The following is a 25,153-nucleotide window of genomic DNA, read 5'->3' on the forward strand; positions in this document are numbered from 1 at the left end:
CTAATTTTGCCACAAAAAATAAAATAAAATGGGAAAATGTATTGACTCGGGTATAGGCCTAGGGTGGGAAATGCAGCTACTGTAATTGAAAATAAGGGTCAACAATGCCCATCTATGCCTCACTGTGCCCATCTGCATGTCTTATGTACCTGATCTCCCACTGTGTTGTGCAGTCTTAACTGCAGTCGGCGGCCATCCAGTGTGACAAAGCCCCGCTTCCTCCTCGTCCATGATAGTCGGAACACTGATTCAGTTTACCAGCAGTGAGTTAGTGTTCAGTCTATCACAGATGACGAGACCGGGCAACGCCGGGTATTCAGCTAGTTATACTATAAAAAAGGATTTCAATCTTAATGTTTCATTAAGGCCTAAAATGTTGCTTTAACCACTTGAGACCCGCGCTATTGACAAAAGACGTCAACAGCGCGGCTCTCAAGTGCCAACTGGACGTCTTTGGGTGTCATTTAAAAGCATTACCCGCGTGCGCCACTGGGGGGCGCGCAGAGGGTAAACACTGTCCCGGCGCATAGCTGGGAAGCCGATGCGTGTACCTGGCGGCCGTGATGTCCGCCGGGTACACGCGATCGTCGGTAAGACAGCAGGGACTTGGAGCTCTGTGTGTAAACACAGAGCTCCACGTGCTGTCAGAGGAGAGGAGACCGATCTGTGTCTCTTGTACATAGAGACACAGCATCGGTCACCTCCCCCAATCACCCCCCTCCCCCCACACAGTTAGAACACACCCAGGATACACATTTAACCCCTTTCTCACCCCCTAGTGTTAACCCCTTCACTGCCAGTCACATTTATACAGTAATTAGTGCATTTTTATAGCACTAATCGCTGTATAAATGTGAATGGCGCCAAATTTGTGTCAAAAGTGTCCGATACGTCCGTCGCAATATCGCAGTCCCAATAATAAATTGCAGATCGCCGCCATTACTAGTAAAAAAAAAAATCATAATTCTGTCCCCTATTTTGTAGGCGCTATAACTTTTGCGCAAACCAGTCGCTTATTGTAATTTTTTTTTTTTTAACAAAAATACGTCGAAAAATACGTATCGGCCTTAACTGAGAAAAAAAAATATAAAAAAAAAAAAAAAAAAAATGGGATATTTATTATAGCAACAAGTAAAAAAAAAAAAAATATATATATATATATATATATATATATATATATATATATATATATATATATATATATATATATATATATATATATATATATATATATATATATATATATATATATATATATATATATATATTTTTTTTTTAAATTGTCGCTCTTTTTTTTGTTTATAGCGCAAAAAATAAAAACCACAGAGGTGATCAAATACCACCAAAATAAAGCTCTATTTGTGGGGAAAAAATACGTCAATTTTGTTTAGGAGCCACGTCGCACGACCACGCAAATGTCAGTTAAAGCGACGCAGTGCCGTAAGCTGAAATTTCGCCTGGGAACGAAGGGGGTTTATGTGCCCAGTAAGCAAGTGGTTAAGATAATGTATTCATCTTGGTTCTGATATCAGAAGGGATTTTTTAATATTCCCTCCACTATTATGGCTATTACAGATGCAGAAAAATAACAACATAAAAAAAAGAACAGCTAAAAGAAATGGCTAAAATATAAGGGGGTTAAAGGGCCCTGCTCATCTTACAATCTAATAGGGTGGGGCAAGTGGTACAAAGGTTGTAACTGTGGAATATGAGCTGATGGAAGTACTGTAATAAAACATTAGTTGGTGCCGTAAAAGGCTTCCCTGAAGAGATAGGTTTTCAGGGATCGCCTAAAGCAGGGATATGCAATTAGCGGACCTCCAGCTGTTGCAAAACTACAAGTCCCATCATGCTTCTGACTCTGGTGTCATGCTTGTGGCTGTCAGAGTCTTGCTATGCCTCATGGGAATTGTAGTTCTGCAACAGCTGGAGGTCCGCTAATTGCTTATCCCCAGCCTAAAGGCTGCCAGAGTAGTAGATATCCGGACAGATTGAGGTATAGAGTTCCAGAGGACGGGAGAGGCTCTGGAGAAGTCCTGAAGACAAGCATCTGAGGAGGAGACAAGGGAGCTTGAGGGCAGGAGGTCTTGGGAGGAGCAGAGAAGATGGTTTGGGTGGTATTTAGAGACTAGATTGGAGCTGTAGCTTGGGGCAGAGTTGTGAATGGCTTTGTATGTTAGTATTTTGACTTTAATTCGCTCGGTGAACGGAAACCAGTGTAGGGATTGGCGGAGAGGAGCCGCAGTCACTGAGCTGTTGGTAAGGTAGATGAGTCTGGCAGCAGCATTCATGATGGACTGAGGAGGGGATAGCCTAAGAAGAGGTAGGCCTATGCGAAGGAAGTTGCAATAGTCAAGACGAGAGTTAACAAGGGAATGAATGAGGAGCTTGGTGGTTTCATTCGTCAAAAAGGCGCAAATTTTTGAGATGTTATAGAGTTGACGTCTACAAGCTTTTGACTATTGGCTTTGGGGTAGAAAGGACAGGTCAGAGTCTAGGATTACATTTAGTACCCTGAGGGGAGGAATTGATGGTTGCATTATTGATGGGAAAAGTCATGGAGAGGGGCACAGGCCGGGGGTGGGAGAATATTATCAGCTTGGTTTTCAGTTTTAGGAAGTGCTGTAACATCCATGCTCATATGTCAGGTATGTAAGTTAGTAATGCGATGTACATGTCATTAACTATACAACTCCTGTTGTCTGGCAATTTGCATAGTGTTTTCGTATCTGTAAACATCCACTGGGGAGTCACGTGTTTCTTCTTCTTTTTTAACCCATTGACTTTAATTGCATGACCCACAGGGTATCACTTTTTGCACAGGGATCTCCCTTTTTCCCCTCTGTATAATGGCTCTGTGTTATCAGATCTTCGACTGAGGTTGCCTGTTTGAAAACTTGCTCTGGTTTCTCTCTGATATATTTCTTTACAATGTCATTGCTTATCAGGAGACACTAGTATATTGTGAACCTGTCCTTGTTGTAAGATTCTAGTGATAACTTTAGTTGTTTGTGACTCACCTTTAGCTAATCGATGATTCTCTTGTATGAGTTTTAGCTCTCTGATGAGCTTTTTTGAGGATATTTTTACTCTATCCTTTCTCTATTAGGGTCTATGCACACTGGCTTAAAAAAACGCTGCTTCTACAGGAGTTTAAAGTTTTTGCTGTAGACGCAACTGAATGTTTTCTTTTGTGTCCATGTACATTAGGATATTTAGAAGCATATTTTAAGATCAGTGTTGAGAGGCAGGGAAAAAAAACTCTGCATTCTTGATTGGAGCTTTCTGGGAGAAACAACGCTAAACACACTTAAAATGTGTACAAAAGTCCAGTGTGCATGGAGACTGAGGGGGAGATTTACAAAACCTAGAAGGTATACGGTGCCTCTGATTTAGTCCTTAATTCTCACCATATCTGCTTGGTTAATTCCAGACAATCGCTGGAACAAATTGCTCTTTGATAATAGGAAACAGTATTTGAAGCATTACACTTTTATTGTTGTCCGCATGGGAATAATGGTCACCAAGCAGTCACATACCAAATGTGTAATTGAGCACTTAGGTCTCATCGGATTACTTAATATTTCTATGACAGGGTATTTTTTGACAATTGCAGATATTGCACAGAACGGTTTTGCAGTCATATAAGTTTAACTACTTATACTATTTCATGTTGTGTATTGTGACATTGTTGTCTTAGTTATTCTCTGAATATCTATCACACCCTGTACTTGACACTTTACCTGTATGCCACTTTATATTTTTTAAATAAAATAAATTGTGGTATAAAAATAGCAAATTTGGAAGGATCCAAAATAAATACGTCACTTTCACCAACTTGTAGTTATTTGCAGGTCTCCTGCTATGGTGTAGTGCAGAGGTCCTCAAACTACGGCCCGCGGGCCGTATGCGGCCCACAAGTGTGATTTACCCGGCCCGCGGACTGCCCCTTTAATATCGCAGCATTTTCCCTCCCCTCTGCTACCCTTTCATCACACAAGATGAAAACCATGACAGGTCCGGACAAAAGGCAGGTTTGGACTTTATGATGGGGAGGATCTATTATGGGGGCTTTTTGATGGAGAGGTGTTTGTGGTGGGGGGTCTGTTATTGGGGACTTTGTGATATAGAGGAGTTTGTGTTGGGGGGCTTTGTGATGGGGATCAGTTATTGGGGTCTTTGTGATGGAGAGACGTTTGTGATGGGGGGGCCTAATGTGGGGGGAATCTTTGGGGGGGGGATCTGTGATGGAGAGGAATCTGTGAGGGGGGGGGGGGAGGGTTCTGTGTCGCGGAGAGTCTGTGAAATGCAAATTGTATGTTGATTAAAATTGTTCTTTATTTTAAATATTGTATTGTTTTTTTCCTGTTTTTTAAAGTTCTGGGTGCCATGATAGTCCTGGCACCCAGCGTATGTAGCGGGCGATTATATAAAGTCCCTTGTTGGCGTCCTGGTGCACGATTCCCGGGGGTATTTTGGTTGGGCGGAAGTAACGCAATGATGCGATATTACCTCTCATTAATTTAGTTGCTCTTCTCTGGACGGAATTCTCCAGATGCGTCCATACCATAGTTTTATAAAGTGGCAGAATAATCGCTTTATCTTTGGAGTAAATCCCCCTCCCCTTTTTTGTTCCTTTTTTTATCTTTAGCTAATTTAGAGCCCTTTCACACTGCCAGCGCCCGAAAAATGCTGGTAAAGCGTCGCTAAAACTACCTTTTAACGCCCACTAGTGGCCGAATAAAGGGTTAAAGGCGCCCACAAAGCGCCGCTGCAGAGGGCATTCCAGTATAAGATTACTTTTATGTGTGAGTGCTTCCTGTCTGCTGGTCATCTCTTTCCACAACTGTCTTGCATGCTTTGCAGCTTCTCCTCTACTGTATATTTTCAATGTCTAAGGACTACATATCCCATGGTACCTAGCCTGCAAGCAATGATTCCTGAACTGGCTTAGACTCTTGAAACCCCGCTGCTTAGCACACGTGTAGGTCAGAGGGCAGGCTCTGTGAATTTTGTGACACAGCAGTTCCTACATGCAAGGCATTACAATCACGTCACAGAATTCCAGGAAGAAAATGTGTGGGGATCCCCCCAAAGTAAGAACACCAATTTATTGATCATTCAGATTAATATAAGTAGGCTAACAATAATTGAAATATTGTGTAAATGAATATATTACTTTACATTTTGACTGTCGACGAACTTTAAATCATTTCTGATATTTCTAACACTTGGGTGGATTAGACTTATTTTATAGCAAAAATGTCAGTTGATGGCAATCGTTTTTTTCCAGGTTGTTATGTTGAATGTTGGCTATTTATTTTTGAGTAGCTGACTAGTATGTCATGTTTATAATCCTTTATTTTCCTCTAGAGTAGTTTCCACGTAAATATCTACATATCACTATGACATCCATGCTGGCTTTGTGAGACAGGATAATTCATGGGTGCTTTTGGCATATAAGGGAAGAGATCACCATAGGTAATTGCAGTGATTTTTTCCATCAATACTCTATCACATATCTGGGAATCAATTTACTTAACTGGGGTTATAACATCTACAGTACCATGCAGAAGTCTCAGGCACATTAAATATTTAACAAAAATGTTTGTTTTATATGGTTGTTTTAGGTCTTATAGATTAGTATGTCAACAGAAACAAATGTATTAGAAGATACAATCATTACTTTTTGCAGAAAATGTTCATTAAAGTTGTAAATTAGTAATAGACCATTTGAGATTTTTGTAGGCATACAATTTAGTGATTAACTAAAGCAGTATTAAACCCAAAAACAAAAATGTATTAAATTGCAGTTTATAATGTCTTAGATGTGGTGGCTTCATTCGTTTACCTTTTTGTAGGCTTTTTCCTTTATTTTCACCTGGTGATCCTGCTAGTAAGTCTGCTATTTTTTCAACTTACTTTAAGCCCAGGTTCACATTGAGGGCAGGTTTGAAATCGTGCAAGTTCAGCTGAAGATTTCAAACCGGCAATGCAGTTTGACTTTGGGGATGATTTGACAGACATCTGTGTGGGTTCATGTACAGATGTCTATTTAAATCACCCCCAAAGTCACCAAAAGTAGTACAGGAACTACTTTGTTATCGGTGTGGCTCTGCAAAGTTGGAGACATTGCCGGCAACTTAGCATCTCAAAGCGTACCAATGTGATCGTGGGCCAACAGACCAAGCTGTTCAGACTAAGTAGCAGTTGGAGATTGGGACAAACTTCTTAAAGTGGAGGTTCATCCGAAAATGAGAATTTTTAACATTAGGTTCATGCTCATTTTGTCAAGGGGAATCGAGTAGTATTTTTAAAATCAAAGCCGTACTTACCGTTTTAGAGATACATCTTCTCCGCTGCTTCCGGCTATGGGCTGCAGGACTGGGCGTTCCTATTTGATTGACAGTCTTTTGACAGGCTTCCGACGGTCGCATCTATCGCGTCACGATTTTCCGAAAGTAGCCGAACGTCGGTGCGCAGGCGCTGTATAGAGCCGCGCCGACGTTTGGCTTCTTTCGGCTACTCGTGACGCGATAGATGCGACCGTCGGAAGCCTGTCGGAAGACTGTCAATCAAATAGGAACGCCCAGTCCCAAAGACCATACCTGGAAGCGGCGGAGAAGATCGCTTTCTAAAACGGTAAGTACTCGTTCGTTTTTAAAAAAACTACCCAATTCCCCTTGACAAAATGAGCATGAATCTAATGTTGCATTTTTTTTTAGGGTGAACTCCCGCTTTAACACTGACAATGGTACTTACAATGATCAGAGTTTATTCATTTATGTAAAGCGTTTATGCCAAAAAAACAAAACTGTTTTGTTTGCTGTAACTGCTTATAAGGTTTTAGCAGGAATTTGTTTATATTTGGTATTCAAGTCCATCTAAATCTGCTAATCTTTCAGTACCCTCTCCCCAGACTGGCAGCGCTGCTTTCCAAAGGTGTCTGCATTACTAAGGGCTCTTTCAGACAGGTGGACTCCGCCAACAGATCCACCTGTTTAGCGGGAGTTTTGTCTGCTGATCCCCACAGAGCAGGCCGGTGACTGGTCCATGTCTGCTCTGCATAAGTCAGAGCCCGCCCATTTGTTTACATCCAATTGCTATCCGATCCCCCATCCATCTGTTTTTGGCTTGGATGTCAACGGTTGCAAACAGACAGATGTCTGCAATGGAAGGGCCGATCAGGCCCTTAAAAAAAATGACAGGCGGACCTGATTGGTCCACCTGTCTGAAAAGAGCCCAAGTCATTCAGAATGATAACTTCTTAAGATAGGAATTGTGTCACTGGCTAGAGCACCAGGTAAAATAAAGAAAACAAGGTCTAAATAACGAATTCAACTGCTACATCTAAGTATCGAAAAACAGCAGTAGATTACATTTTTGTTTTTGGGTTTTATACCACTTTAAACTTGACTAAATGTTCTTGTAAACAATAATGTAATGGGATTAATTTACTAAAGGCAAATTGTCTTTTCATTTTGAATGGAAATTTTACCTTCGCTTAGTGAATGTGATGAAAATTCACTTTGCAAAGAATACCCAATCAAATACAGTACATAAGTATTTTTTCTTGCATATGATTGGATAATAGATGTCAGCAGAGCTTTGCCTCATTAACTAAATGCAAACATTTCCTTGCAAAGTGTAAAGCCTGTTTGCCTTTAGTAAATTATCCCCCGGTGTGTAGTGTCAACCAAATTGGTTTGCTGAAATAGAAACAGCTTTGTATAGAAAATAAAACTGTGAATGTGACGACCATACAACAAAATTGAGTTTGCCAAAATGTGCTACATTTTGCACCATGGCAATAATAAGTACAGCAGTAAGAGACAACTTGTTATTAAAATCACTGCTCCCGAAAAAATCTGCCATTTTTAAAACTTTTTTTTTTGCATTGATGCTTGTCCCCTGGGGCAGGACCTGGGTCTCCAAACACTTTTTATGACAATAACTTGCATATTAACCTTTCAAATTAGCACACTTGAATTTTCATGTTCGTGTCCCATAGACGTTAATGGTGGTCGCGTGTTCGAACACATTTTTTGCCTTTTTCTGGTGCAAACCGAACCCGGGGGGTGTTCGGCTCATCCCTAGTGGTGACTTGAAAAGTTAAAGTGGAGGTTCCACCTATCTAACAACTTAACCTTAAACACAAGGGCACAGTGAGCCTAAAAACCGTTCGCCAAACAATTTTTTTTAAAATGTTTGTTTACCTTTCTTTATGGTCTGTGAAGCAGGCACTTCCTGGTCTGTCTGAGTGGGGCTGGGCGTGTCTATTTCTTTCCAGCATAGGGCTTCAGAATGCCAGGAGCTAAGATGGAAACGTCCATCGCTGTATTTTATAAAGTTTACTTTCTGATGAATTAAGAATGCTGGTGCCTAGATTCCTGGGACGGGTGAGTACATTATTGTACATGTACTAAGCGGTAGAAAGGATTTTTAAAAAAAAAATGAATTTCGGGGGAACCACCCCTTTAAGAGGTGATCCAGTACAGTGCTCCAGAATCATCTACTGCACCCCTGTGAAATGGACACTCGCCGGAAAGCTGGCTGGCGTTACAGCAGCAAATACGCACTCAGTGTAGATCCACCATCTGTTGTGGGGAATGCTGTTCAGCAACTCCCACCATTGATCCAGACGTAGCTGCAGTAAATAAAGCTCACCGGGAGCCAGATGAGGTCTCCATAGTGCAATATTTATTAGAATTGTATGTTAAAAGCCAACATTAATCCTAAAACGTTGACAAAGGGTGCCACTGCTGACCCATATCGGACAGTGGCCTGACGATTTATCATCTCATCACTGTTCATTTACTTTTGCCACTGCACACTTTTTTCTTAAAACTGAGGTCCGGTTAGAAAAAAAAATAATTAAAAGTCAGCAGCTACTAACACTGTAGCTGCTGACTTGCGATAACGGCAGCCGAAGCTGAGCAAACGCTCGGGTCTCGGCTGCCCCGCTGCCATCCTTGGTGAGGGAATCAGGAAGTAAAACCTTGCGGCTTCACCGCCCGATTCCCTACTGTGAATGCGCGAGCTGGGCGGCACAACGTGAATGGAGGATGTCTCCTGGGACACACACAAGGTCCCAGAAGACACCCCTCCACCATTCCACAGGAGGCAGCCAAGGAACAGAAGAAAGAAGACGGACCGCGGATCAGGAAGTGACAGATTAGGACGATCTGCCTAGCAACAGGCACTTCAGGTATGTATAAAAAAACAAACAATTTTTGTTGCAGCATTTAAAAAAATAAAATAAAAAATTCTTGGTGGAGCTCCGCTTTAAGGTTATTTATATTTGGTATATTACTTATGTGTGTCAGCTGCCGCCCCACCACAGCATAGAGATGCATCTTTTGTATTTACATTATTGGTGAAAGCATTCCTTAGAGCATTTTTTTGTAAGTGGCTGAGTTTTACCAGTAAAATCTGGTGATGTACTGTATTTTCCAAAACCATTAAATATTTTTAGATTTTAAGATTTGTTTTTACATCGGGGCAGTGCATCCAAATTATAAAATAATTGAAAAAGGAAAAATTGCTATGTTGGTTATAACAACCAATCAGATTACAGCTGTCTTTTTTGCATGTCACAATGAAAATGTATATCTGAATACTTTGGGCATCGCACATTTTTTTTTTTTTTTAAGCTTATATTTATATATACTGTATTTGATACTATGGTAAATGCAAATAATAAATCAATTTCTTGAACATGTTATTTCAAAATTTTATTTATTCTTGCACCTTTGGTTAAGGCTGTTCATTCCTGTGCTAAGGAAATAGTCATTTAGTACATGCAGCATGGGAATGAGGCCTGACTGAGTTGTTTATTGTAACATTAGCGTGTTCTTGAACCTAAGTTCCTTGGTTCAAAGCCCACGAGGTGGTGATCAGAATTGTGCATTCTTTAGAGCTATTTGAGTATAAGGGCATTATTGACCCAGTATAAAATTCTTTGCAAGACAAAATGACTATATAATTGCCTATTTTACAGCATAATGCTCGCTCTTAAAGTCCTGCAGTTAGTTGATAAGGAGTTGTTGCCGATGACTAGGGTTCTCAATTAATGCAAATAATTTGAACTGTAAATATGGGAACTTTATTTATAGAAGCATGCAGGTAGATGTAGTAAAAGTCATACTGCTGCTGAATGAGAATCATAGAACATAAATAAGAGCAGTTTGCACAATGCACTATAAAATATGTTGCCTTCTAGCGGCTATGAAAAATATAAATAAGGCCTGCAATGCCGTTTAGGATATAGCTGAGCATAGAGCTTTTTTTTTTTCTGCCTGCTATTAAACTGCTTTAGCATATTGAGCTCGGCTCTTTCTCTTCTACATCCATTTTGCAGCATTTTCATGAAATTTTATATCTTTGGAAACTCTTACGGAGATATGATTGCAAATATTTTTTTCCTGTAATTGTAGCCCTTTTTGAATCGTTGGGCAGTTGTATTAGGATTTCTGTAGACTCTAAAATCGTTGCCAGGAAATGAAAAGCATTTAGGAATTAAGCTGTCAGATAAACTTCTGGATATAAACATACATTTGTAATTTAAAAGGAAGCATCTCTCAAAAATATTTGATATATACTGTATGTATATAAATTATACTGCAGGTATGCAACTTGCTTATCAAATTGGCTTAACAATAAGTTTGTGGGTACCCAGATTTTTTTAAACCATATTTTCTTTCATTGTTGATTTGATTTTTTTTATTTTTTTATTCATTTTGCTGTTTTTGTCCCAAAAAGGAAATTACCCCTCACTTTGATAGATATGATAATCCTTCAGTGCACCTCCATTAATGTTTACTCTTTTAAATTATGTTTGTTTTGTGCAGTCCACAATACACTGGGGTTTATATTTTTCTAATGAATAGAGACTGTTTACTTATCAAAGTGAATGTTCCCTTTGAAGAATGAAAGGGGGTAAATAATGTGAGCCCGTGTTAAATTGTTAAAACTCATTGTGCCAGGAAAATTAGATGCCAAGCCTTAAAACTTTTAAAGTAATAACATAAAGTATAATTCAAACAAATAATTCAGTATACATGGGCATGGAGTAAAAGAGAGATAATCCGGCGCACCGAGATTATATGGTCCAAAGGGGTAGTCCAAGGTAGGTCTCTAATCCTGTAGAACAAAATGTAAAGGCAGAGGGAGGAGGTTTGGGGTGCCACCTGCGGCTGCTATCCTCAGAGTTGTGTACGACTCTGTGTTATTCAATGGGAGAAAAGAACAAAGGGAAAGAAGCGCCGGCTGAGTAGTATCCCGGTTAAAATGCTTTAATACAAAACAAGCACTGCTCAGACCATCGAGGTGCAATATCTCTCCAGGTGCTTCCCCCGGGTTACCACCATTGCTGAAATATGTAGAAAGAAGAAAGTGGCAGCACACAGGAACGAGAAGTTTGCTTAGAAAAAGTATTTTTTGTCGCATGCCAGACAGACCATGCAGGACCAAGGTTAACGTTTCACAACAAGCACGGTATACCCGATTGAAACGTTAACCTTGGTTCTATATTGTCTGTCTGGCATGTGACAATAATACTTTTTCTAAGCAAACCTCTTGTTCCTGTGTGCTGCCACTTTCTTCTTCCTACATAAAATGCTTTAATAACAATGGATTAATAACACTCACAAGGTTTAAAAGGATAAAAACGCTTATCTGGTGCCGATATTGTAGAGGCCTCCAGAAGAAGCTGGGCGCTCCGAGCATGTAGTCTTGTCTTCTCATCTGGTCCGCTATCCTTCCTGAGACGTCGCTTCCATAAGCATGGCTTCCCGGGGCTCCTCCAGGCTCCCTAACGAGCCAACAGCGACTTATAGTGGGACTTCGATATTGTGGTGGACAAATCGGACACTGACACTTTTTGAGGACCAGTGTGTCAACGGCGCTGTTTGCCGTATTGAGTTCCACGTTGGAGCGCATACGGCGACCGCATGATGACATCTTCGCCCGGCGCCGCGTACATTCCAGCTTGGAACGTGGAAGTGCCGAGCGCAATCAGCGCTGTATTCCGCACATATGCCTCTCAGGTATAAACAGAACAGCGTGTATTACACACGCCATTCTATTATTGTCAGCCATAGCCGGCCACGCTACAACTACTGGACACCTTAAAGATAGCTTCCTTCCTGCCACCCTACACTACGGAAACCTACGACTGCTAACATACAGCAAGACTCAAGTCCTGCAAACGGATAAGTAGCAGTTGTTTCATGTGTAGTGCCTAGTATTACTTACTACATATATAACTTTTAATCAATTGCGTTAATTGACTCTGGCTTACTTAGAATTAACATACTACTTGGGATTGTCTGTTGTGTCCTCAGTTTCTTGCTGTGAAGTATCTTCAAGGAACCTATACTTTCTATTTAGCTGAGCTATATTTTCCTCTTACGCAACTATCAGTTGCCCACACTATTCTTATTTACTACGTGCTCGACATAAGTTATTGTTTTTGGGCCCATGCCCTAAGTTACTGAACATGTTCACCTTAAATTTTCTATACTAAGAATTGAAGGTATTTCATACCTGCACCCTTAGTGGCCTAATGCATTCCTTTATGTTAAAGTGATATGATGTAGGGAACCCCTAAACTCCTGTTCTCTGATTGGAGTGATGCCTGGGGTCCGGTACTGATAATCACTTGCATATAGAAGTGCATTGGAATCTTTATGTGCATTATAATCTTTTAACGCTAAGCATTGGACGCATGTTGTTATTACGTCCTCCCTTAGTAGCTCAACGCATTCCTTTGTGTGAGAGAGTTGATGTAGAGAACCCCCAAACTTCTGTGCTCTGATTGGAGTGACGCCTGGGGTCCAATACTGAAATCCCACATAACATGAGAGAGCTGCATTGAAATCTTTTGCTAACCGCAGTTGTGGTTCACTCCCGTTCACCATAGTTTGTGACACGCAAAATTGAAGAGAAAAAGCTGGGACAGCCGGACTCCAAAAACGTTCCTTTTAATAAAATTTGGTCAATAAAATAACATGCCACAGCAAAAAATCAAGACAAAAACTGACGTGTTTCGCACTGTGCTTCAGTGCTTATTCATAGCTTGTTCTCTGGTTCATCTGAGCGGTTATCTCTCTTCTCATAGTTTGTGACACTAATACAGTGATCAGTGCTAAAAAATATGCTTCTCTTATCGTCAATGGATGGACACCACCTTTATCAAGTCTTGACAAGTGGGTTATGTTCCTGTTCACAAAAGAGGACTAGGCAGAAACATGTTAGATATTTAAACACATGTTACTTTAACAGAGTTGTACAACCCCACCCAGGCGGCGGCCCCTGCGGACATAACCCTCCTCCCTGCAGCATGCAGCCTCAGTTTCTTTCTGCCTAGCAAAGGAGAAGGACATATCCCTTTTGGGCCCAGCGCCCTGAGGACATTTTTATTTTATTTATTTTTTTCTTAAAAGAATCTTCTATCAACCTTCGGCTGAGAGACAGGCTGAATATATAGATCCTTGTAGTCTCCTCAGTCTGGCCAGCAAGCGGTGAGCACACCTTTGCAAAGAGGCTGGGTCTGCCACGACATACCCCATGACTCTTGGGGTGGCGGGTGAGCTTTCTGCTCCAAAGTCTACATATGACTGGGCTGTGGTGTTGTCTCACTCACAGTGGACATGGCTGACCGCTACTTCCAACGCGGTTGTATGCCTGTCAGGAATGCGTCAGTGGGTCCTCGCGTGGACGGGTAAGTACAGTGCCTCCCGCCTAGGCGGGTTGGTACAGCTAAGCATTGCTGGGGTTTGGGGGTCCTCCTATCCTCCCTTCCCTGCTCCTTTTTCCCTCTACTGCATTAATATTGCTGCTGTCGGGGGGGGGGGGGGGGGGGGGGACACCTCACCAGGGGATTGTGGTTTGTCTGGCCTTCACTTATTTGCTGTGTGTTTTTTTTTTTTTTAAAGAGAGCTTTTTGCCACTGTATAGGCCATAATGGGCTTTCTCTTCTTAGTTACAGCGTTTCGCCTCCATTTGGCTGCGCCGGTGTTGTTAAAAAAACCTCGGACCTATGAAAAAATCGGACCGCGTCACTTCCGGTGCTCGTACGTCATGAGCACAGCTGATCGCTGGTCCACGGCGCATGCGCCAACGCTTTTTTTGTCCGGGAAAATCATAGACTCGGGTGGGTGGGTTTGAGGAGGAGCAAGATTCTTAATGATATTATCGGCCGCACCGCCTCCAGCCCCGTCCCTAACACACTATCCTGCTGCTGAGATCGGAGGATCCGCGGAGGAGGGGAGGATGTTGTATATAGAGTAAGAGATCTTAGTGTATACATTGTATCCTCTATGGGAGGATCTGCACCATCAGCCAATCAGATTCTATCTTCAGATTTTCAGTAAAAATTTGAAAATGAAATCTAGAATCTGATTGGTTGCCGTGCAGAGCGGCTCCACATTCCGTCTTCTCCAGTCTTAGTAAATCTTCCCCCCAATATATCACACATTGTAGGGATTGTGCTAGGTATTTGATCCGGTGCAGCCATGCCACTTTGCTGCCGTATATCTAAGTTATACGGCCCGGCAAGAGGCTAAGCGCTCCTCTGCTGAGTTTCAGAAGAGAACTACTATCAAGATGGTGTCAACTACTTGTGTGTAAAGATAAAGTTTGCAGATCATATTCAACAATATTTTGTCTTGATACACAAGTAGAAATTGGGCAATCAATTGTTTTTTAAATGGTACAAGACCACAGGACACAGCCATAAATAAATGTCCAGTCAGAATGACACGGTTATGTGGTTCTTTTTTTTTTTTTTTGAGAACCGATGATCTGGGCGAGTGGTTTGTACCTATTGGCAAGGTTTGTAGGTTTCTGCTGGGTAATGATACGAATTTTTGAGGGTGCTTTTCCCATGCTCAAGTACTTATATGCAAGCTATTTGTTAACCAAAAGAAGTATGTGGTTAATTTCTCCTTGTTTATACAATAACATATTTTAGTGATCGATTAGTAATGTAAACCTTTGTTGATTTATGTTTCAGTTTAAACTTGTACATGATTCTGTAGGAACATAGTCTGATGCATGTATGAAACCATACTAAATATGTATTTATTTTCTTCTAGATGAGTTGCGAAAATTAAGTTGGTCGGGAATTCCAAAACCTGTCAGATCTATAACATGGAAGCTTCTTTCGGTAAGTTAACCGCTTCGGCCCCAGAAGATTTGGCTGCCCAATGTTGTTCTCTTCTCAGACGGCACGGGGATTTGTGTGTTTACACACACAAACCCCTGTGCTCACGCTCGTGTCTGCGATTGCGCATGGTCGGCGGCGATGGCGCCCGCCGGCCACGCACATCTGTTCCCTGCCGTGCAGGGGGCGCGCTTATGCGCCCTCTGGTGGCTCTCCTGGGCGAAGCTATATATATATATATATATATATATATATATATATATATATATATATATATATATATATATATATATATATATATATATATACATATACATACATACATACATACATACATACACACACACACACACACACACACACACACACACACACACACACACACACACACACACACACACAGAATTTCACCCAGGAGAGGCGTGAGGCGGTCGGGAACCAATTTCTGTGCCCTGCTGTTGTGAACTTCTTTTGAGAAGCACCAAAAAAAAGACCTATTTTACTGCCATCGTCCTGCTTGCATAACTAACTGCAACATACAATTATTCTCCTTTTTCCATTTTTCAATATTTCATTCTATTAAAATATAATTATAGCTATTCATGTCATTATGTTGTAATGTAATTGTTCATTTATATTTGACTATCATCTCTTTTGCCATTGTACAAAGTATTTGTTGCAATAGGTCTAAGTTTGTCTTGAATAAATTATTTTATTAGAAGACATGCAGGAGAATGTGCCGGAGACAGTTGGCAAAATGTATTAATTGTCAGTTTTCATCTTCTTTAATAGTAATGGTTTCTAACTAGTGCATGTTTTATCTGCCAGTTTCAACAGCTGTAGAACTCTGGACTGATTCACTTAGACTGCTTTCTCCAGAGAATGTTAAAGAGACTTTATCAGTGGATCTCGATGCACTTAACCTCTGTTTAACATTCTATGTTGTGCACATCAGTGTTTAGCTTGTTTTTTTTTTTTTTTTTTTGGGCTTTTTTCCCTCTTTCCCTAGAAAGATGCTTTAGACGGCTTTTCTTCTTTGGCATAAAATCAAGTGGGAAAACAAAGTGTTTACATCAGATGGAGTTTAATTTCCAATTTTTTCTCACTAATGAGTGCTAATATGTTTGCAGCTTAGTGGATTTTCAAATTGAGAAAAAAACATAGATGTTAACTAAGAGTAAAGAGGAGCCCAGCATAAACAGCTTGCTGCTCTGGTCTCATTGCTAAATAACTTGCCATCCAATTTAAAGCCAATACTTTATTTAACATTTCTGAAATGCCAAATGCGTTTAGCTTTGCATTTTCTTAGAGCCGTGGCATTTTTGGTGGTCTGTGTTGCCTTACATATGCCTTACATATGATTTTACCTACATCATTTGTATTTATCATTTTGTTTTAGATCGCTGACTCATGCTCCCATGCTTTACATATGTTTTGCTTTGTATCTTTTAGGGTTACTTGCTCAAAAGCAACTGAGCATAAACCTCAGTAGTATATTAATAAGCTTTACTAAACAAGAATGCAGTATATACAAACAACTTACAATTGAACTTAAACATTATTACATATATACATTCACCACATGCACACACTACAAAACCTTCCTAGTGAATGAGCATGAACAATGGTCTGTGTACAATTGGGATGCACTAAAAGTCACTTTGGCTATACTCCATAAGTGTTTGCAGGAAGTCGGCACTAGCATCATCCCCAGGTGAAGTTCCTTCTGGCACAGACTTTCCTACTTAGTTCTTGTGTTGTAATGGAGTCCTCTGGCACAGACCATGTGAGTTCTATTTTGGTGTATTTATCCTGATTGGATAATGCACTCATCTGAGGATAGCAGCTTTCTAAAATTCACAACATCCATTAAAGGGGTTGTAAACCCTCATGTTTTTTCACCTTAATGCATCCTATGCGTTAAGGTGAAAATACTTCTGACACTGTCCGGCCCCCCGTTTTACTCACCTGAGCCCTCCGTTCCCTTGGCGGAGACGCGCTCTTCCTCTCTGCCTGGGGTTCTCGGCTGTTGATTAGATAGATTGATATCAGCGCAGCCATTGGCTCCCGCTGCTGTCAATCAAATTCAATGACGATGTCAAGTTGGCATTCTGTGTCTATGGACGCAAATTCTGGACTTGAGAGCGCACCTGCAAGGTAACCCCCAGGGAGAGCGCTTCTCCCAGGGGGTTTACCAATGCGAGGAGAAGCCGCGAGCGCCGCCGGGGGACCCCAGGTGACGGTGATTGGGCCGCACTGTGCAAAACTAACTGCACTGTGGAGGCAAGTACGATATGTTTTTTTATTTTTTTTTAAAGAACACAAAGGTTTACAATCACTTTAATAATGACCAATGTTGGTGTATTTAAGGACTGGAAGAATTTGTCCCCTTAATGACCAGGCCTTTTTTTGTGATACGGCACTGCGTCACTTTAACTGTCAGTGGCGCGGTCGTGTAACGATGTACCCAAACAAAATTTACGTCCTTTTTTCACCACAAATAGAGCTTTCTTTTGGTGGTATTTGACCTCTGTGTTTTTTTTTTTTTGCGATATAAACAAACAAATGGCGACAACTTTTGCCATAATACATATCCAAAAAAAAATATATGATAAAACATGTATTCATCATTTAAAAAATATGCCTGGATTAAAATCTAAACATAACAGAGTTTTATTGTGAATATCTATGAATATTCAATGGTATATTTCATATATTGCAGTATTAAAAAGCTACCATGCCTCACCCAAACTCCTATGAAGCATAAGTTATAGCACAACCACTATTAACAATCAATGTGCTGTGTGTTTAGCATTAAAGGGTCACTAAAGGAATTTTTTTTTTTTTTGCTGAAATGACTGTTTACAGGGTATAGACATAAAAGTTAAAGTGGAGTTCCACCCATAAATATAACATTACATCAGTAGTTTTAAAAAAATGTCATTAGTCCTTTACGATTTTTTATTTTATTTTTTATTTTAGATGCATTCAAAGTGTTGTTGCTAGGCAGAATAGTTAATCTTCCCACTTCCTGCACCTAGGTGCTTAATGCTTCCTAACCTACACCGCACAGACTCCTGGGAATGTAGTGGGTGTAACTTTCCAGGAGTCTGTGCATTCCCCAGTCTCAAAGAATCATGTGACTTGGACAGCACAGGTGCTGAAACCTGATATGACACTGCTTGTGCAGCACCAATCATGTGCTAGATTTGCAAGGCTGAAATCCAGGAAGTCATACAGTCTGGCTTCATCATGCACACACTTAAGATGGCCCCAGTCAATTTCTATTTTATAAAGTGTCTAAATGCTGTAACAACCTAACAAAACGGACCTTAGTTTACAGACTAACTTTACTAGAATACATTAAGCTTGTGTATTACAGGGGTATTTATATTTAAAAAGTGAAATTGTGGCCGGAGCTCCGCTTTAACTGATTCCTTTTAAAAATGATGACAAATAGATAAAAATCAATCATATAATGTGCCTCTAGTTTCACTTTCGGTTTTAAACTGGTTTCATGTTTCTGTGAAGTAGAGAGAGACACAGAACAAAAACAAACAAATCCAGGGCAGTGTTTTGTTTTTAAAATGAATCTGATTGGTTCTGTTAAGTTTTAGACACATAGTAATGACAGCTTAGACCACCGTGAAAAGCTCCCAGTACTGTGGTATAAGGAAACGGGCAACCAGGAAGTGTGGAGATCACAGCAGAATTACAGCCACTTCAAAGCAAAAATGAACAATGAGGACATGAAACCAGGACTGCAGTAAGGTAAAGGAAGCTATTTAGCTAAAAAAAAAAAATTACTTTAGTGAACCTTTAAGTGTAGTATGCAATACCACACATATTCACAGCTTTTTTAATACGGCAATATATGAAATATTATACCATTGAATATTCACAATAAGCGCTGTTAATGTTTAGATTTTAATCCAGGCATAATTTCTTTATCGTACACCATGGGACACAGAGCCTCTATTCATTACATAGTGGGTTGTGTGGTCACCAGAGGTGATTGGACACTGGCACAACCAATGAAGACAAGTTCCCCTCCATATAACCCCTCCCCTAAGGGAAGTACCTCAGGTTTTATGCCAGTGTCTAAGGTATTGGACGCGAGTAAGATTTGCCGAAGGAAGCTCTGCCGAAGAAACCCTGGGAGGATAAAAGCTACACTTTCGGGTTCATCCAAGACGCATAAAATTTTACGCCAAAACTGGATGGTATCTGGGCCTCATGGACGAGGTGTCGTCTGGAATTTCTTTCTTTGGAGGACTCTGCTCTAGGGTCCAGCACTTTCGCTCTTTACGATAAAAGTCCTGGCAGAGTCTTTTTCAAGACCCAGGGAAGAGGCCTCCTTAAAGTAGGAACCCATATTCCTGAAGGTTGGCACACACACCCCGCCGTGATGGGGGAAGATTGGTTCTGCAGCGGGGAAAAGATAAGCCAGGAAAGAGTCCTAAGTTTTTAAACTTCTAATTTTGGAGTAGTTATAATTTCGGCCACCACTGGGGGCAGTAGAGGGGTTAGTTTCACTCACCATGCTCCAGAACAGTGTCAGTTCTCCAGACAAGCACACTCCTTCCGCTGCTAAGTTCTGCCATGGACGGATGCCTATCCCTCCTTTTCAGGGAAGTGTCAGGAGGACTTTTCCTTGTGTCTGAGCACCGCCATTACCCCTAGGTCATGGGGGCGCGCTTTATGCTATTTGGCAATGTGAGGGGGTGGGCCGTGAGCAAGATCATACAGGATGTAAGTAAAGGAGCCTCTCTGGCTTGGAGCTTTCTTGATGGGACACAGCAGTGTAAGAGCACGTAAGATCTCCATGTGGTTGGCTGAGCACTCATAGATAGACACCTACTCTAGCATGAACCTGTGTGTTATTAGTTGCATTCTTCTATGAAGATTGCTAAACTAGCACAGTACATTTTTTTGTGGTACCTCAGCTTTGCTTAGTAAAATGTCTACCCAGAGAAAAAATTCATGGACTAAGAGACAAAAAAGCACCGCCGCCTGAGACAGGAGGCTCTAGCTGCGCCTGCTCGGTACCTTCCTCTCCGGTAATACCTGATGCACCTAGACAGGATGAGCTATTACCTCTATCAGGAGTAGCAGCCACTCCTCTGGTGCTGGTGCCTGCATAAGTCACTGAGGACACTTTGGCAACAGCCCTGAACAACTTAGAAAGGAGAGTCGCTGCGTTGATCACAAAGTCCTCAGAAAAGGACAAAAAGCGAAGCAGATCTTCTGTTGTTTTGGATCTCCTTTCAGAGAAATCTGAGGATGATGGGGCCCCATCAGGGGATGAGGACCCAAAGGGATCAGTAATATCAGAGTAACCTTTTTCTGCTTCCCAAGTTCTGAAGTTACAGGTGCAATGTTATGCTGAAGCGGTACGCACTACATTCAGATTACCTTCTGCTGAATTAACTGAATCCTCTCTGGGTTCATTAAAATCCCTGCAGGCTGCTTGTGCCTTTCCGATCCATTTTTTATTGGAGAATCTGATTTACGCAGACTGGAAACACCCAGATAAGCGTTTTTTTCCTCCTAGGAAGTTTGAAGTTCTTTATCCTATGGAGTAGAAGTTTACCAAGAAGTCAAGTCTGCCTTCTGTGGATGCAGCTATTTCTTGTGTAAATAATAGCCTAACTTGTCCGGTGGACAATGCCCAGGTATTTAAAGATCATTCTGAGAAAAAGTTGTAATCATTAACGACTTCCTTTTCCCTTGGCGGGTGCAGTAACCCAACCTGCTGTGGCGACGGCTGGTATGTGTCAGGTCATAAAGGACCAGGTGAAACAGGGGCTGAAAGATCTGCCTCTGGCACAGATCAAATTTTGGGAGAATATGCCTAGAGCCTTATGTTTCACAGTGGATGCCATTAGAGATTCTATCCAACAGGCATCTCACACGACACTCCAGCTGGTGCATATGCGCAGGATTCTTTGGCTAAAGCATTAGTCAGCAGAAGCCCCATGCAAAAAAACTTTTGGCCAGTTTCCCCTTCAAAGTTGGAGACACAGTGAAGCTGGAGACACAGTGAGTAACACGACCTGTGATTATAGTTGCCATTAAAAGTCCCCACTACAGTTCTCAGATCAGCAGATGACCTTGATGAAGAGCACCTAGGTTGGCGGATTCCCAACTCCCCGCCAGCACTGCCACTGATCCAAACTCCCTGCTGAATCGAAGAGCTGGCTGGCTCGATTGCATTTTATATGCCTTATCTTACTTCTTCGATTTAAGTGTGCATTTTTATGTGACTTATTAAAATATTTGAGGGTTTTACGCTATGACAGTCCCTTCCTTTTTTTATGTGGTGCATCCTGAATTGCTGCATTGTTTGTTTGAGCAATATTGAACTACACTGAGGGATTTTTTGCTACCAATAGAGACCCCAGGCTGGGATATTGACCATATGCGCATATTGATCTCCTATAATCAGAGATCACATCCATCTGGTAAGCTGCAGTGTTATTGTTTGGAGGCACTATCCTGTCGGCACTTTTTCCTGGACTATTGGATTCATTGAACACTGGGGATATTTAAGTTTATATGGACACTATATTAGTATTTTTTTTTATATATTCATATTTTTTTTTACCTCTGACGCTATTGTTATTGGTATTCCTAAGGATTTTTTTGGTTTGTTCAAACGGACTGCTATTCACTTGATAATTTTCAGGTTTCTACCTAATTTAGGAATTAACCCCTTCTTGTTATCTTATTGAGGTCTCACAGACCTTTTTAGAGATCTATTTTTTCACTCAGTCGGTGTTTCATCATTTTAATTGCCAATTATCTAGCACTTCATTGTCACTAGTGTCACATTTTAGCTTGCAACAGCGCAGCTCTTCCTTTGACCATTATTTTCAGTTGCCGCTTTACTATTTATTGAATTAGCGCAGTACACCCCTCTTTTTCATATTGTCTTCCAGGAATCTCAGATTTCTGGTCTCCTTATGTTTAGTGATTCGATTATCTGCTGGCCCCTATGTCTCTATGTACCCTTCCGGAAATGTTATGCCGTGTACACACAACCGTTTTTCGGGATGTAAAAATTTTTTTTTTTTTTAAATGTCATTAAAACAATCGTGTGTGGGCTCCAGAGCATTTTTCACGACATAAAAAAATGGGCATTAAAAATTTTGAAAAATGCTCAAAATTTTCACTTAGTTTTTGACGTTGTCGTGTGTGGGCTTTAACGACGATGAAAAAAACGCGCATGCTCAGAAGCAAGTTATGAGACGGGAGAGCTTGTTCTGGTAAAACTAGCGTTCGTAATGGAGATAGCACATTAATCCCACTGTAACAGACTGAAAAGCGTGAATCGTCTTTTACTAACACAAAATCGGCAAAAGCAGCCCCAAGGGTTGGCACAATCCGAATGGAACTTCCCCTTTTATAGTGCCGTCGTACGTGTTGTACGTCACCGCGCTTTGCTAGAGCATTTTTTTTCACGATTGTGTGTAGGCAAGGCCGGTTTAACAATAATCGGGTTGAAAAAAAACTTGTTTTTTCTAGACCATTAAAAATGGTCATGTGTACGCGGCATTAGAATCTTCAAGATTTCAGCTTACGGTTTCTCTTCATTACTGAAGAGATGGACAGCGCGGGCAGCAAGAGATGTTGAGTATTCAATGCCAAGCTTTGTTTTAATGGTAGAGTTGCTTTATGGTGGATGTTCCATTGGGCTCTTTCCATTTCTACACAAGACCTGAAGTAGTGCTCTGTTTTGTCTTGTTAAGTAGGTGTAAGTTGGCATATCTGTACCATTAACGTAAGGTTTGGGGCAGAGATGAATATAAATGTCTTTATTCTCTTCCTTTAATTTGTTGTGGATCTCTCTTTTCTCTTTTAAATGCATGTCTAGTTTAGATAGAACAAATTGAACATAAAATCAGGAAGTTATCCATCTTGCATGACTCGGCAACAATTAAAATACGTTTCTGTGATGACTCCTGATATAAATGAGCATTTTTTCGGGGCAAGTAGATCAATGAGGGCTGAAATTAAATAAAGTTCTGATAGATTATTTTCTGAATAGAACAGTGAAAAAAAGAAATAAAATACATTTTACTGATAAAACTGGCCTTTTTTTGACATTTTCTAACATTTTAAGGGATCTGAAATGTTACATTTAAGCGATCCATGACATACCCCATAATGATACCATCTTAAACCTGTGCCATCTGCTGATTTAATTTGAATAAGTGCTTGTCATTTTATGTGCTATCATTTAAATTACAACTCCTTTCATGCTTTCTGGACAAGCAAAGATCACTGTGAGTGTAAGAAAACCTTGTAGCTCATAAACTTAAGGACAGACTAAAACCTGCATAAGCATTACATCATAAAATTTTAAATATCTCTACATTGACACATGACTTCATTTAATAATGATCAGCAAGCCATTACTTTGATTATGTTGAGTATAAAAGCAATCCTCCCATGGCAGTAAAAAAAAAAAAAAAAAAAGACACAATAGACAAAAAATATATATATATATATATATATATATATATATATATATATATATATATATATATATATATATATATATATATATATATATATATATATATATATATATATATATATATATATATATATATATATATATATATATATATATATATATATATATATATATATATATATATATTTTGTCTTTTTTTTTTTTTTCCACCTACATAAGATGAAAAATACAAAATCGAAAGAAGTCAGCATTCTGGGAAAGTGACGTAATTCTTGAAAATGAGTGTGTAAGGCGAGATCTGATATTTTTATATGTCCTACTTGTTGAGCTTTTTCCCCCCAACTTCTTTTCCCGTTGACCACAGTAAATGACAGGGATCTCCCTATGGACATATATCACAAAGCTTGAACCCCTTATCATTCTGAAAAAAAGTGCAGTAACTGCTGTCTTTATTCACATTGGGGAAGCATTCCCCTCCTTTGCCAAGTAAACACACAACTATCTCCCCAGAGAACTTATAGATGAAAGTAAAAACCCTACATAAGGTATAAGCCTGCTACACTCTACAAGTTAACCACTTACCCCCCGGACCATATTGCTGCCCAAAGACCAGAGTACTTTTTGCGATTCGGGACTGCGTCGCTTTAACAGACAATTGCGCGGTCGTGCGACATGGCTCCCAAACAAAATTGGTGTCCTTTTTTTCCCACAAATAGAGCTTACTTTTGGTGGTATTTGATCACCTCTGCGGTTTTTAGTTTTTGCGCTATAAACAAAAATAGAGAGCCAATTTTGAAAAAAATTAATATTTTTTACATTTTGCTATAAGTATCCCCCAAAAATATATAAAAAAACATTTTTTTTCCTCAGTTTAGGCCGATACGTTTTCTTCTACATATTTTTCGTAAAAAAAAATCGCAATAAGCATTTATTGATTGGTTTGCGCAAAAGTTATAGCGTTTACAAAATAGGGGGTATTTTTATGTAATTTTTATTATATTTTTTTTACTAGTAATGGCGGCGATCAGCGATTTTTTTTTTCGGTTTTGCGACATTATGGCGGACACTTCGGACACTTTTGACACATTTTTGGGACCATTGGCATTTTTATAGCGATCAGTGCTATAAAAATGCATTGGATTACTATAAAAATGCCACTGGCAGTGAAGGGGTTAACACTAGGGGGCGGAGAAGGGGTTAAGTATGCCTGGGTGTGTTCTTGCTGTGGGGGGGGGGGGGGGGTGGCCTCACTAGGGGTAACACTGATCCTCGGTTCATACATTGTATGAACCGAAGATCAGCATTTCCCCTGCTGACAGGACCGGGAGCTGTGTGTTTACACACACAGCTCCCGGTCCCCGCTCTGTAACGAGCGATCGCGTGTGCCCGGCGGCGATCGCGCCCGCCGGGCACACGCACGGGAGTCGGGGGCGAGCCCCTAGTGGCGGCTGGGAGAGAGGACGTCATATTACGTGCTCTCGCCCAGCAGAGCCACCTTGTGGACG

The 25,153-nt window shown here is 40.5% G+C and overlaps 1 protein-coding gene across 1 annotated transcript in view; it reads left to right on the forward strand.

The window, feature by feature from the left end:
- The window catches only part of TBC1D22A (TBC1 domain family member 22A), a 735,477-nt gene that overhangs the window by 156,028 nt on the left and 554,296 nt on the right, over positions 1 to 25,153 (forward strand). The window contains exon 5 of the mRNA XM_040343645.1: positions 15,099 to 15,169. Within this exon, the coding sequence (XP_040199579.1) occupies positions 15,099 to 15,169 (71 nt within the window). The remainder of the gene's footprint in view (positions 1 to 15,098; positions 15,170 to 25,153) is intronic.

Source organism: Rana temporaria, chromosome 3 (genome assembly GCF_905171775.1).
Source record: "Rana temporaria chromosome 3, aRanTem1.1, whole genome shotgun sequence".
NCBI lineage: Eukaryota > Metazoa > Chordata > Amphibia > Anura > Ranidae > Rana > Rana temporaria.